The 12729-nt window shown below is 51.5% G+C and overlaps 1 protein-coding gene across 1 annotated transcript in view; it reads left to right on the plus strand.

Annotated features, from left to right (window-relative positions):
* Positions 1 to 12729, plus strand: part of TEX264 (testis expressed 264) — a 70806-nt gene that overhangs the window by 43432 nt on the left and 14645 nt on the right. The window contains exon 5 of the mRNA XM_026084935.1: positions 12326 to 12497. Coding sequence (XP_025940720.1) covers positions 12326 to 12497 — 172 coding nt within the window. The remainder of the gene's footprint in view (positions 1 to 12325; positions 12498 to 12729) is intronic.

Genomic DNA, 12729 nt, shown 5'->3' on the forward strand with positions numbered 1-12729 from the left:
GAGGACTTCAGCTCCTTCCCCTGGGCTGTCTGGGCCTGTCTGAGCAAGCCCAACATGAGCTTAAAAGTGTAACAAATGGAGGGAGCAGAGACTGTGTGTGTCCTAGTGTGGAAGGATGAGGGAGGGACCAGCAGGCTGGAAGCATAACTGGCCTGTCTGTCAGCATCACCTCTTGTTGGCCTTGTGGCTCTGTGCTGCGTTACGGTGAGAACCAAGCCCTTGCTTTGGATGCCGGCATTTAGAAAATCCTATCTGATATTTCTAATCAAATGCGGTAGCAAGGCAAACCTGAACGTAACCATACTGCGGGCAGACTCTGCTCTTCTGCTGAGTACTGAAAATGTGTTCGAGTCACTGGAGTTTCTCTGGGTTTGCAGCAGGGTGGCAGACAGGGCTGGTCCTCAGCATGCCCAGCAGGCTTTCTGTACGCTGTGATGGTGTCATTGTATCCCTTCACTGTAAGAGCATTGCAAACTGCACCAGTGCCTGGCACTCTGATGCCTGTTGTGATAAACTAATGTACAAACAGCTGATGTGAAACTATGAGCAGCTTCTCTGTGAGTCTGCATGCCCATCCCAAGGCAAACTTGGGCCTCTCACTGCTCTACCCCTCGGGGAAGTTTTGTTTTCTTGATTGGGACCACAGCAGGGGAAGGGACCGTTGTTTAAGCTGGATGCTGTGCTGTTCCTTGATCCTGTGCCGTCACCTTCTCCTGGGGCCCATTTGTGCCTGGCAGGGTTGGAACAGCTCTACCTCCTTTCTAGAAGTGCCCGACGAGAGCCTGACATTTGTTTTAGGCAGTGGCTAGTGTTGAAAGGAGAGGTGTCCGTGTTTCCACCCTGTCATTTGTCTTCCCCCATGCTTTGCATTTGAACATGTCCTGCTCCGGCTAAAACCATTGCTTGGACGGCAGATGTACAGAGTGTGGCAGCTCAGAGGGCCACTTAGTGTTTCTAGGGGCCAGCTTGAAGAGAGAGCATCTGTCAGGATGACTGGTCTCTTACTCCCCTGCTGCTTTTCCAATAATGGCTCCATTTTACAGACACTTGTACTCATTGCCAGAAGGCAGGAGATCCTCCAGCAGAGGAGGGTGACAGGCGCTCCAGAGAATCTGCATTTGTAACTCTTTCCATTTGCTCATCTTCTCCCTTCTCTCCCTTTCTTTCATCTCTTTTCTTCTGTTTCTACTCCACTCTTGCCAGGCCTGGCTCTGCCAGAGATACTCAGGCCTGAGCAAGGGCTGCAGGATTTTGCTTGTGTGTGTATGCCATGCTGGGTGAGAGTGTGGAAGCCGAGGTGAGCTGGGACATGAAGTGAACATCTCTGCAGAGGCAGGAGCTGCTCAGCTCCTCTGTGACATGGATGATTCAGTCTCTAGATGTGGCTGGTTGGGACATCAGTTTTGCCACACTGGGAAGCTCAGAGCTTGGTGGCAGTGTGGGAATCCTCTCTCCAAGATGTTATCATAGTGGTCAGCCCTGGAATCGTGAATGACCAGGCTGACATGTCTTAAAGGTTACCCCATGAGCCATGCCAGGGAGGATGAGTCTGGATTTGCTCTTAGGCAGCCCTGGCTGTGGGATGGGAGGGATTTGCCAGCACAAGGAAGATGAAGAATACATGCAGGCACTCAGTGGAGAGGCAGGAAGACCTGCCAGCTAACTTGCATGTTCATTTGCAATCTCAGGGATGTTCCACCACTTTTTACCAGCTGGCAAGGGACCCTGAACCCCTCTGCTGTGTTTCCACACAGCTTTTCTAGGGGAGTCTAAGGCTGAACAAGCATCTTGAGGCAGATGGTTGGTTTGGCTGAAGTCTGAGTGCCGGCGTGCTTGAGCATTGCGAGGACCGTAAGAGGGCCTTTTGCTGAATAACTGTTTTGCTGGCTGTAACCACAAGGCTCTTTGTTTGCTGGTCTTTTAACAAGCAGTGAATTCTTCCAGCAGTGGGAGATGAAGCAGATCCATTTGGTGGCATTTGAATTTCTGAGCAGATGAGCCTGATGAAATGACAAAGCCCATCCCTGCAGTGCTCCAACTTGCCTTCTGTTTCCTGACAAACACCAAGGGGCACTGTGTGGCATGAACAAGCCACTGCCTCCTTTTTTTAATTTTGACAGGATTCAGCTTGTATTTTAATGACTTCAGGTTGAGCTGTAAATTAAGTTTTAATTAGATGGGTACCTTGTACTCAAAATTAAAGGCAGCCTCCGATGTAAAGATTGATGAGCACAAGACTAGGGAAGGACAAGACTAGGGAAGAGACCTGGACTTAGGCAGGATTCCTGTCCTGCATCCTGCTGGCAGGACTTGTTAGGATAGTGGGGAAGTGTGTGTGCCTTTTCCCACCTATGAAGAGGCATGTGATGTCCATGGGGGCTCAGTAGCCCTTATCTCCCTGAATGTGGCTTCCAGGCCCTTGCCTAGGAGGGAGCAGACGGGGCATTGCTCATCCACTTGCACTGCTGCCCTGCAGTTTCAGGGCAACCCACTGACTGTGTGGCAGAGTGGTGATGGCCAGAACTACAAAATCAGCATCCTCAGAGAGGTGGTGGGAGTGCAACTGAGTTTACTCTCACTGGGGTACTCAGCCTTCCAGGCAAGGAAGTGAAGGATTCATTGGATGTCTCCAAGCCAGTGTAAGTGTCAGCAGAAGGGGGCAGGATGACCCCCTGCCACCTCCGTGCTTTGGGCAGGTTTGTCTGCTGTCTCTCCCTCTGCCCCGTACACTGTGGGAGATGCCTCCCCCTTCCCTTTGACCCATATGCTGTGGGAGATGTCTCCGCCTTCCCTCTGCATCAGTGAAAGCTGGCTGAAGTGCCCCTGCTCACTGCATGGTGCTTGCTGGGCTCTGGGGAAGTGGGAGAAAGCGATCTGGCTGCTTTCTATTGCTCTTGAGTGGCTGCTTTCAGATTAGAGCTGCAGAGAAGTCTGTCTTGCTCAGGTGTCTTGTATCAGCCCAACAACAACAAAAAAAAAAAGCACAAACCTGTGTGTAGCTATTGCTGCTGGGAACAAAAATGGGGACTTGTCAGTCTGTCTTTCTCTTGGTTCAGGCTCCAGCATTCATGTATCAGATATCACGGTTGATCTGTCCTTTGCATATCTATTTTCTGTCTGTTCATTCAGCCATCATTTTGCCTCTGACTCTTTAGACAAGGCTGGATTTGTCTTTGCTCAGGACTGCTTTTTCCAGGTAGCAAGTAATTCTTTTCTGTAGCCCTGGAGCCTCATATGCACTCCGTGACCTACATGCTTTCTGGCAGTGCCATCAGATTTGTTGTGTCAGCCTCTGCTCCTTGTGCTCCCACGCTGACATTGTGGCATTAGTGATAGCCTCTTTGAACTAGGTACTAGGTGAACAGCCACCCTTGGGGGTTGATGGGGCAGGAAGGACCTTTTGCTGGGCAGCTCTCCTTTGCCTGGTCCTGTGTTCATCCCTGGACATTGTGACCATTTGATCCAGAGGATCTTCTGCAACAGCTGTTATTTGGATACTTTCTCTTTTCATGCAGCACCAGGGCACTTCTTAGCCACCTCTTCACATATCCCATAGAGCTGGAGCAGCTCTTGTGCCCATCCAAAGTCAGCAAGGGGAAGCAGGCGCATCCTCCACCTGAGAGGTTATAAAGCAAGGCCCAGAATAGAACTGAAGCTTTGGCAGGGAGCTGCATCCATGGGCAGCTGATGCTTGGCAGACTCCTGGGACTCTCCAGCCTTTAAAAGGAAACCTGCCCTCGTGCCAAATCATTGAGGGGTGTCAGCTGTGGGGCAGCTAGCCAGTCTGCTTGGCTTGGCGTGCTTACTAGCTACCCTTCAGAGCAGCTGGAGAAAGAGGGTCAAGCAACAGTTTATTCATTAATGAAATAGCAGGGAGAGGAAAGCTTGTGCCACTGAGGAGATGCTACCTCTTGCTCTCCCGGCATGCCAGGAAAGATCTTTTGAATTACTGGGTGCAGTGGGTAATCCTGCTGCTCGCAGAAGCAAAAGGCCGAGGGATACTCTGTTTCTAGAAAGATGGGGACAACATGGAGCAAGTCCTGAGGGGGACTCATCCCTGAAGGGGGTGATGCGTGAGTTGAAAATGGGGTCTGGGGATAAAGATGGGAGGGATGGTGTTTGCTTCACCTGGGAAAGAAGAGTGCTCAGCATCTTCCCCTATGTAAAAGATGGTTCCCAAGATGATGGTGAGCATCTCTCCACCATGGCCCCTGAATGGGATAAGAAAGAATTGGCTTCATGTGAAGCAGTGGGTCTGACGCAGCAGGAATATGCTGGATCTGCTGTGCATGTCAGGATTAAGCTGATGTGCTCTGGATGCACTGGATTTGCTGCATAGGTATCAGCTGATGGTATAGATTGCGAGCAATAAATCTGATGCTTCCACAGGCATATAACCATCTGGAGGGTCCTGCATAGAAATAAGGAAGCCTTGTGCCCTGCACTGACTCCTCCATCTCTTCTGGTTGTCACCCTTCTACCTGGGCACAGCTTGTTTGAGCTTAGCTGGGCTGTCAGTCTTAGTTTCTTTAGGAAGGATGAACTTGTGGCAGGGACTCAGAAGGGACATGAAGCTGCATGACCTTGAGAAGAGACTACACCCCTTTTCTGCCCCATTTATTCTGGCTCTGCCTTCCTTGCTGGCAGCCTGGCCCCTGCTGCTGTCAGTGTCCCACTGTTCACATCTCAGTGAGCTTCTCTGCCTGTGCAAGACTGCATTTGATTTGACTCGAGGGCTTTGCCCAGCAAACTTCCACACCCACCTTGCCGCTCCATCTGTTGACTTAGCTGCACAGTTAATGGAGGGGCTTGTTTCTCGGCTGCAAAGCTTATTGGATGTTGAACTTCGCTGTTGTTTTGCCACGTCGTTGGGCCTTCACTAACTCGCTGTGTGCTTACTTCTTTACTTTTGGACTGTGGTCTCAAGTCTCTCACAGTTGTTTCTCCCCCTTGCAGCGGGCTTGTGGCCTTCCTCACTTCTGAGCTAATCCTCAGTCTGCTCTGTCCCATGCTGACACCCACCTCTTGATCACACTTTGCTCACCTTCATCTGTGCTTGCCAGGCCTCTCCCTGCCTTGTGATCCCCCTTCAAGTGCTTCACTTCTGTGCCCTTCTTTAGTCTTGTCTCCCAGTCTCGTCTCCTCTGCCTTTTCCTCAAGCCTCATCCCCTTGGTTCCAAGCTGGACGGGACAGTGTTCCTGTCTACTACCTCCCTCCTCCTTATTTGGTCACCTCAGACCTGTGTTCTGGTTTCCATTTCTGCCTCTTTTACAGCTCTCTCTGTAGCACTCACTCATCTTCACCGCAGTGATGCAGCCCTCCCCTGACAGAGCTTCAGGAGCTGTTCCTACAGCATGTCCTTTAGGCCTTCCTCGTCCCCTCTCTCAGGCCCCTCTCTCTGGTGATCTAATTCACTTGCCCAACTTCAGCCACCCTTTGATGGGATTCATGTGTGTGCAGCTGGGGTGCACAGTGCCCCATGCTTTTGGAGGAATCCAGCTGGCCCATCTTGCCTGAGCTCAGCCTCCTGTCCCAATTCTCTCCTCGGCATCACCAGTGCCCAAAACTCAGCTCCTGATTTTCCTCTTCATACCTTTGCCATCTTTTCACACTGCTTGTTCTCCTGCCTGGGTCCTTCTCCTGCTTTCTCCCCTGGGTGCTGCAGCCTTCTCACCCCAGAGACCTGGGCCAGCTGTGCAGCTGGAAGGAGGAACTGGTGACACAGCCCTGTATTCCTGTAAGGTTTTTCTAGGATAGCCAGTCTGCTGATACTTTTGAGCTCTGCAGTGGCCCTGCAAGGGGCTGGGTTGCTCTGGGAAGAAGTGCAGATTTAAGGGCTGGCTCTCTAGTCTGGATCATGACTTGATTTGCAAAGGCATAAATTAGGCAGCTGGGAAAGCACTGAGTTCATTCCCACCTGCGTGCGTTGGTGGCGGAGAGGCAGAGCATTCCCTTGGTCTCAGCACTTATTGTATCTCTCCGGCTCGTGGCTGGCCCAGAGGGTAGGCAGCATGGGCTTTTGACTGCTTGCAGTCAGCTCTGGGTTATGCCAGTGCAGTCTGGGATGGGGCACTCAAAGTGATGGGAAGCTGTTGCTGGCAGTGACTTTTTCACATGGAGTGATCCCTTTGGGGTCTGAGAGCATAGTTTGAGGCCCCTTGCCCTTCGCTGCCCTGTTCTCTGTGTTTGGGTTGACAGTAAGGTGATTTTCTTGCTTCCTTGAGATCTGACCACAGAGTGGAGTTCCCTGGTGAAAAGGATGGTGTGACATAGCTTGTTGGCTGTGTTTTGGCCTAATCCAAGGCCAATCCAAGGCAGCTTGAAAGCTGGTGGTCTCTGAGCAGGCCCTGCTGGTGTGCAACTGGTGCCTGAGCTCCTTTCAGCTCTCCTTTATACAAGCCATGGCTGTGACAGGTTTCAGGACTTTGTTAGCAGCCCTGCTTCCGCAGGGATGTCAGTGGTGTGGAAGCACCCATGACAATGGAGGCTATTTTTTCCCTTTTCTTTATTTTGCAGCCATCGTAATTGCTCTGTGTATTGCTTTCCCGCTCTCAGTCCTGTAACATACTGATGCAGACTCCAAGTCACATCATGTACGTGCTGGTGCTGCTGTTCCCCCACAGGGATTGCAACAACATCCTAGAGTGCCCTGTTCTGCTATTAGAAAACCAGTATGATTTGAGGAGATTTTCCTCCAGCTGTTTTGGGGGAAAACTTTGGATGAGGTAGGAAGAAGGTCAAGTATTAAGCATCCTTGTTGGTGTCCATAATGAGGTGGGTGTTTACAGTGAGTGTCCGTCTCTCATCAGGGAGACAAAGTTTCTCCCAGCGAAAGCTCCCAACCCTGCTCTGGCAGAACAGAGCATCCTCATCTCTCTTACTGGACAGTCCCAAAGCGTGAAAAGCGTTTGGCTGAACTTCAAATCTGGGACACTGCTCTTCGTACAGTCATACTCTTTTGTTCCTTAAAAAGCCATGATTCCTGCTTTTCATGTGCATGAAGGAGGCATTACTTGTGCTTTGAGGGAAGTCCCTACTATTTGACACTGTCTCCCATAACATCCTCATAGGTAAGCTCAGGAAGTGTGGGCTGGATGAGTGGACAGTGAGGTGGCTTGAGAACTGGCTGAATGGCAGAGCTCAGAGAGTTGTGATCAGTGGCACAGAGTCTAGTTGGAGGCCTGTAGCTAGCGGTGTCCCCCAGGGGTCAGTACTGGGTCGAGTCTTGTTCAACTTCTTCATCAATGACCTGGATGAAGGGACAGAGTGCACCCTCAGCAAGTTTGCTGATGATCCCAAACTGCGAGGAGTGGCCAATACACCAGAGGGCTGTGCTGCCATTTAGGGAGACCTGGACAGGCTGGAGAGCTGGGCGGAGAGGAACTGCATCAACAAAGGCAAGTGCAGAGTCCTGCACCTAGGGAGGAATAACCCCATGCCCCAGTACAGGTTGGGGGTTGAGCTGCTGGAAAGCAGCTCTGCGGAGAAGGACCTGGGAGTGCTGGCGGACACGGAGTTAAGCATGAGGCAGCAATGCGCCCTTGTGGCCAAGAAGGCCAATGGTATGCCGGGGTGCATGAGGAAGAGTGTTGCCAGCAGGTGGAGGGAGGTGATTCTCCCCCTCTCCTCAGCCCTGCTGAGGCCACATCTGGAGTACTGTGTCCAGTTCTGGGCTCCCCAGGACAAGAGGGATGTGGCACTACTGGAGCAAGTCCAGCGAAGGGCTACGAAGATGATTAGGGGACTGGAGCATCTCTCTTATGAGGAAAGGCTGAGAGAGCTGGACCTGTTTAGCTTGGAGAAGAGAAGGCTGAGAGGAGATCTTATCAATGTGTACAAGTATCTTAAGGGAGGGTGTCAAGAGGATGGAGCCAGACTCTTTTCAGTGGTGACCAGCGACAGGACGCGAGGCAATGGGCACAAACTGAAACACAGACGCTTCCATCTGAACATGAGGAAAAACTTTTTCACTGTGAGGGTGACAGAGCACTGCAACAGGTTGCCCAGAGAGGCTGTGGAGTCTCCTTCTCTGGAGATATTCAAAACGCGCCTGGATGCAATCCTGTGCAAGGTGCTCTAGGTGACCCTGCTTGAGCAGGGGGGTTGGACTAGATGATCTCCAGAGGTCCCTTCCAACCTCAGCGATTCTGTGATTCTGTGATTTCTGTATAATTGGAAGGGGACTTGTAGCAGCCTTGACAAATCATTTTGAGAGAGTATGTCCCAGAACTGCTGTTCAGGAATCCCAGGGTGGGCTTTGGGTAGTCAGCTTGGGATGTCTTGGAGGCCAGACTGCAGCCCTGAGGTTTTAGACTGCTTAGAGTATGTGTATCTTAGTGAGAGTCTCTCTGCTCTAATATCCTTTGCATTGTCCTAGTCTGCATTAAGTGGTGGAGGGCCAGCTGGATCCCTCCAAAAAACCAATGAATCCTGGAGATCTCTGTCTCTGGTATGTGTTGCAGTAACCTAAAATAACTAATGGAGCTGAAGATTCCCTGATGGGCTTGTTGTTAGTGGAGCAAGGGGCAGAGTGGTGGGGAGGATTCTTGTCTGGTTTGTTGCTTAAAAAGCGGGAGTTACATGAGCCGCCTCTGCTCTGCTGCTAAAAACAACTCAACTTGTTTTTATTTAATACAGTTTTGATCTGTGTGTGTTACTGTTTCACCTGCCTAGAAGTGGGAACTCTAGGCTTCAAATGCATTGGAAGCCTGCCCGTGTTCCTGCGAGCCTCTTTGAGGGATTGGGTTTGCCTGCTTGTCAGAAATGTGTTTTCCTTTCAGCAGTACTCTCAGCTCGGTCACAAGAGGTATCGCCTGCACAGGATGTTAGAGGGGGCTGTATTTCCTTGTTCCTGCAGCACGTGGGTGAGAAAACTGATTTCCCTGTTCAGCGCTGATGCCTCCATGAGGGGCTCAGAGCTTGCTGTATGCCCCAGTTAAACAGGGGCTGGACCCTAACCTTGGACACTGCCTAGCCAGGAGTTTTCAAGGTGCTGGGATTTCACAAATTGCCTTGATTTAGTCAGTCGGATAAGGGACTCACTCTGCCAAAACTCTGGGTCTGAGCTCATCTAGGCTCTGAGATGTTGGAATGCGACAAGTAAGCCTTCTGCACCAGTAAAAACTCTGCCCAAGCTTGAGTTTGTTTTCTACTGCCTGCTCTCCGTCAGCAGCTACGGCCCCCTATATTCTCAAGGCTTACAATTCACATTTCCATGACTGTTTTGCAGATGGGGAAACTGAGGCCCCATGGAGAGAAAGTGAAGATTTTCACTAGTGTCTGTGGCCCTTGGACACCTGCCACAAAATACCCTAGGCCACTTATCCAAGGCATTGAGCTGTCAGTGTTCCTGCTGGCTTTCCCTGAAAGACTAGGCCTGAAAATGACTCATATCAGCTTTTTTCACTGTGTATCCTGCTTCCATCCTTCCTCACAGGGAATCTGGAAGGGTTTCTTGGCTCCAGCCCAAAGGTTTGAGTAATTGGGTGGCATTGATTTGACTGGAGGTGACTGTGTTATTGCCTATAAATGGAGTATTGCCCCCTTGAGTACTCTCTTTAGAGGAATGGTTTAGATGTCCTGAGTGCTCCTGGCAGGATGTTCCTGCCTCCCTGCTCCGCAGCCTGTTTTTGGGTAGTTGTTAGCCTCACACTGATAGAAATGCTCATGAGAGCATTTGGGGACCACAGCTGGCCTTGAAAGTCACTGTTTAAGGAGAGGTGATGGCTGCCATCAGCTCCTCACCTGCGCTTTGTGCCTGAAGTTTCCCGTGATCTCCCGCATTGCTGGGAGGTCATCCGCTAGCTCCAGCTCGCTCATCTTCATTACTCCATTTCTCACCTTTTTGGTTCAGACCTCTATGATATCCTGTGTGTCCATTCCCTGGGCAGCAGGGTCAGGGAGAGAAATACAGCATCACATCAGCATGGAGATGGCTCTTCAGACAGTGGGCCTTGGTGCTGGGGATGGGGAGAGAAGTTTGCTTTGGCTCTTCTGTGTTGTGGACTCTGCCTGATGCCTTCATTTGGCCAGGAAATGAATGGTTTAAAAGCAGCTCAGTCCATTCCTGGGAGCAGAGGAGGTTTGGTACAGCAATGGGAATAAACAGGTTTTTGTAAGGTTAGTTAATATGGCCATAGAGCTGCCATTGGCGAGAAGTGAGGGGCCAGCCCTGGCTTCAGGACTTGCAGAGAGAGCCCTGGGAGGGACTGAGACCCTTTGCAAGGATATCTGCGCAAGCTGTGACCGACGGGGATGTGGCAGTTTGGGGTGCATGGGATGCACCCCAGGGCAGCAGCCCAGGCAGACAGGGGGATGCCACCATCCTTGCACTTGGAGGCCCTGACAGTGAGAGGAAAGCACTGCAGGAGCTGCATGAGAGGGTGTCAGAAGGCAGTGGCGAAAGGAGGTTCTGCACCACCTCTGGCTTCCCCCACTTGCCCCCAGGTGCATAGGCTCTGAACATTTCTCCAAAGGCTCCTTCGATGCTGGCAATAATCCCTCCTGCCTTCTCTTCCTGGTAGCCAGTACCTGTCTCATCAAACCAGCCTTAGTGGGCAGCTCCGTGCAGTTTCTCCATCCCTTTCTCACGTTTTTGATTGATTCCTGGTAATGTGGGGTCAGAGCTGCCTGGCTTTGTGGGGGCTTTCTGTGGGGAGGAGAGGGTTTGGAAAGCTGATCAGAGAGTGGTTTGGCCCTTTGAGGCTGAGAAAGTCTCTGGCTGGGCAGGTAGGAGGAGGATGGTTGGGGGCAGCTAGTGCCTTGTTTCTGTATAGAGTCAGGCCCAAGCTCTGCACAACTGGGGATGGAGGGTGATTACTGGCAATCGAGTCGACATATCTTGAGAAGCCAATGTCCCATCCTCCTTTACCCTTTAATTCCCTGGGCCTCACTCAACCTGTAAGAAGAGCCAGAACAGGGAGAGGATGAAATCCAGGAACAGCCATGAGATGTTGGTTTGTACAGTGGGAAGGTCCTTATGCTCCAGCTCCACATCGCTGCATCCTTTTTGGTTTCTGTAGGTGCTTTGCCTGCAGAACAGGCATGGCTTTGCAGCCCTCCCCACTCTCTGGCATAGGCTTTTCCAGCACAGGGCTCTGGGAATATGCGTTGTGCTGCCTGAGCTCCCAAAATAAAAGTTGTCAGTGATTTGAAAAGGCAAAAACCCACTGAAGAGACACTCTTCCTTCTCACCTGTCTTGTAAACAGTCTGCCCCCTCTGGCAGGCAAAGGGGCATTTGGGTGGGTGAGGAGGGGATAGCAAGCAGGGTCCAGCTGCTTTTTTCAGCCTGGCCCCTGGCCCCCTGTGTGCCCAGAGCCCCACTTACCTGAATTCATGTGGGCCTGGGGAAAACCAGGGTGTTAGGAGAAAAGTGCCCCCATCACATGTCCCTGCCAGGCTGGCAGAGGCTGGGCTGGTTGGGTCTCTGTGAACCTGAAGTGTACTGCCAGGGGGGAGGTGGAGGTTGGGTGAGGAAGAGGAGGAGGGAAAATTGTCTGAAGTGCAATGAATTCATCTCCAACTCCCCCTGCCCTCGCATTTCTGAAAGGGGCTGCTTTAGCTGTCGCTTCTGGATTATATTAATTAGCAGGAAAGTGGTGTGCCTGCTCGAAGGGCTCTTGCATCCATGCTGAGAAGAGAGGTTGGAGGCTTGGCAGGCTCTGCGAGAGCAGCTGCTGGGTTCCCCAAAATCCCTCGCTGCTGGCAATATGGAGAGTGGGGGTGGCAGTCAGCAGAGGCACGGCCCTGGCATGTCTCAGGACATGGGAGACAGAGCTTTGGTGCTTCCATGCATGGTTTGGCATGTCCAGCATGACTGAATGGGTTCCCTGTTCCTTTCCCCCAAAGCACCTCTGCCGTGTGGAGCAGTTACAACCCTGGCTTGCTTCCTGGGGTATGAGTCTATTCTGAAACACCCATGCTGAAAACTGTGGTGAGTTTGGTCTTCCAGAAGTGGGTCACTGAAGGTGAGCCGGGTGTCTTGGCCTCTCCAGGGCTCAGCAACACGGCACCTCCTTTAGGAGCCTGGTGCAGCTGCTTGCTGCTGACCTTCCTTGGCTGAACCCATGGTCCTTCACATGCAGAAGCTGGTGCCATGGGGAAGATGGCACTGCGATTTCTGGATGGCATGTGGGCACATGGTGAAGGGGACTCATCTCTCTTCTTGGAGCCCAAGCATCTATGGCATCAGGGCTGTGGGTAAAACTGAATGGTCTGTAACTCTGCCAGCTTATCACAAGCCACCATCAGCAGGTTTGCTTGATGAGGTGGCTGCCAGGGATGGAGGTACATTCCTAATGTCATGGTTGCCTGCTCTCTTTCAGGAGAGGAAGCTGTGTGCCCATCCCAGACTTGAAATCTACAAAGAAGACCGAATCTATTTTGTGTGTCCCCTCGCTCGCCAAGGGGACTTTTACGTGCCTGAAATGAAAGAGCTGGAGAGAAAGAGCAGGGCCATGGCAGCTGAGGCTGAAGATGCCCAGACAGATATCACAGGTATGAGTGACTCATGTGCAAGCTTCTCTTCTTCTCTTGGCATCTGCCTTCCCAAAGGTCAGGGGCCCCGGATGTCTCCATTGCTGTTCTGTTAAAGCAGCCATTGAGGGGGCTGATCTATGCCCACTAAGTGCCTGCCTGATCAGGGAACCACCAAATTTCAGTGAATCCATTTCCTATCACTGTGATTGAAAAAATAAAGCCTGATCTTGTCCTGGAGGATGCATGCCAT

The sequence above is a fragment of the Apteryx rowi genome, unplaced genomic scaffold, assembly GCF_003343035.1.
Source record: "Apteryx rowi isolate R43461 unplaced genomic scaffold, aptRow1 scaffold_655, whole genome shotgun sequence".
NCBI classification, from domain to species: Eukaryota; Metazoa; Chordata; class Aves; order Apterygiformes; family Apterygidae; genus Apteryx; species Apteryx rowi.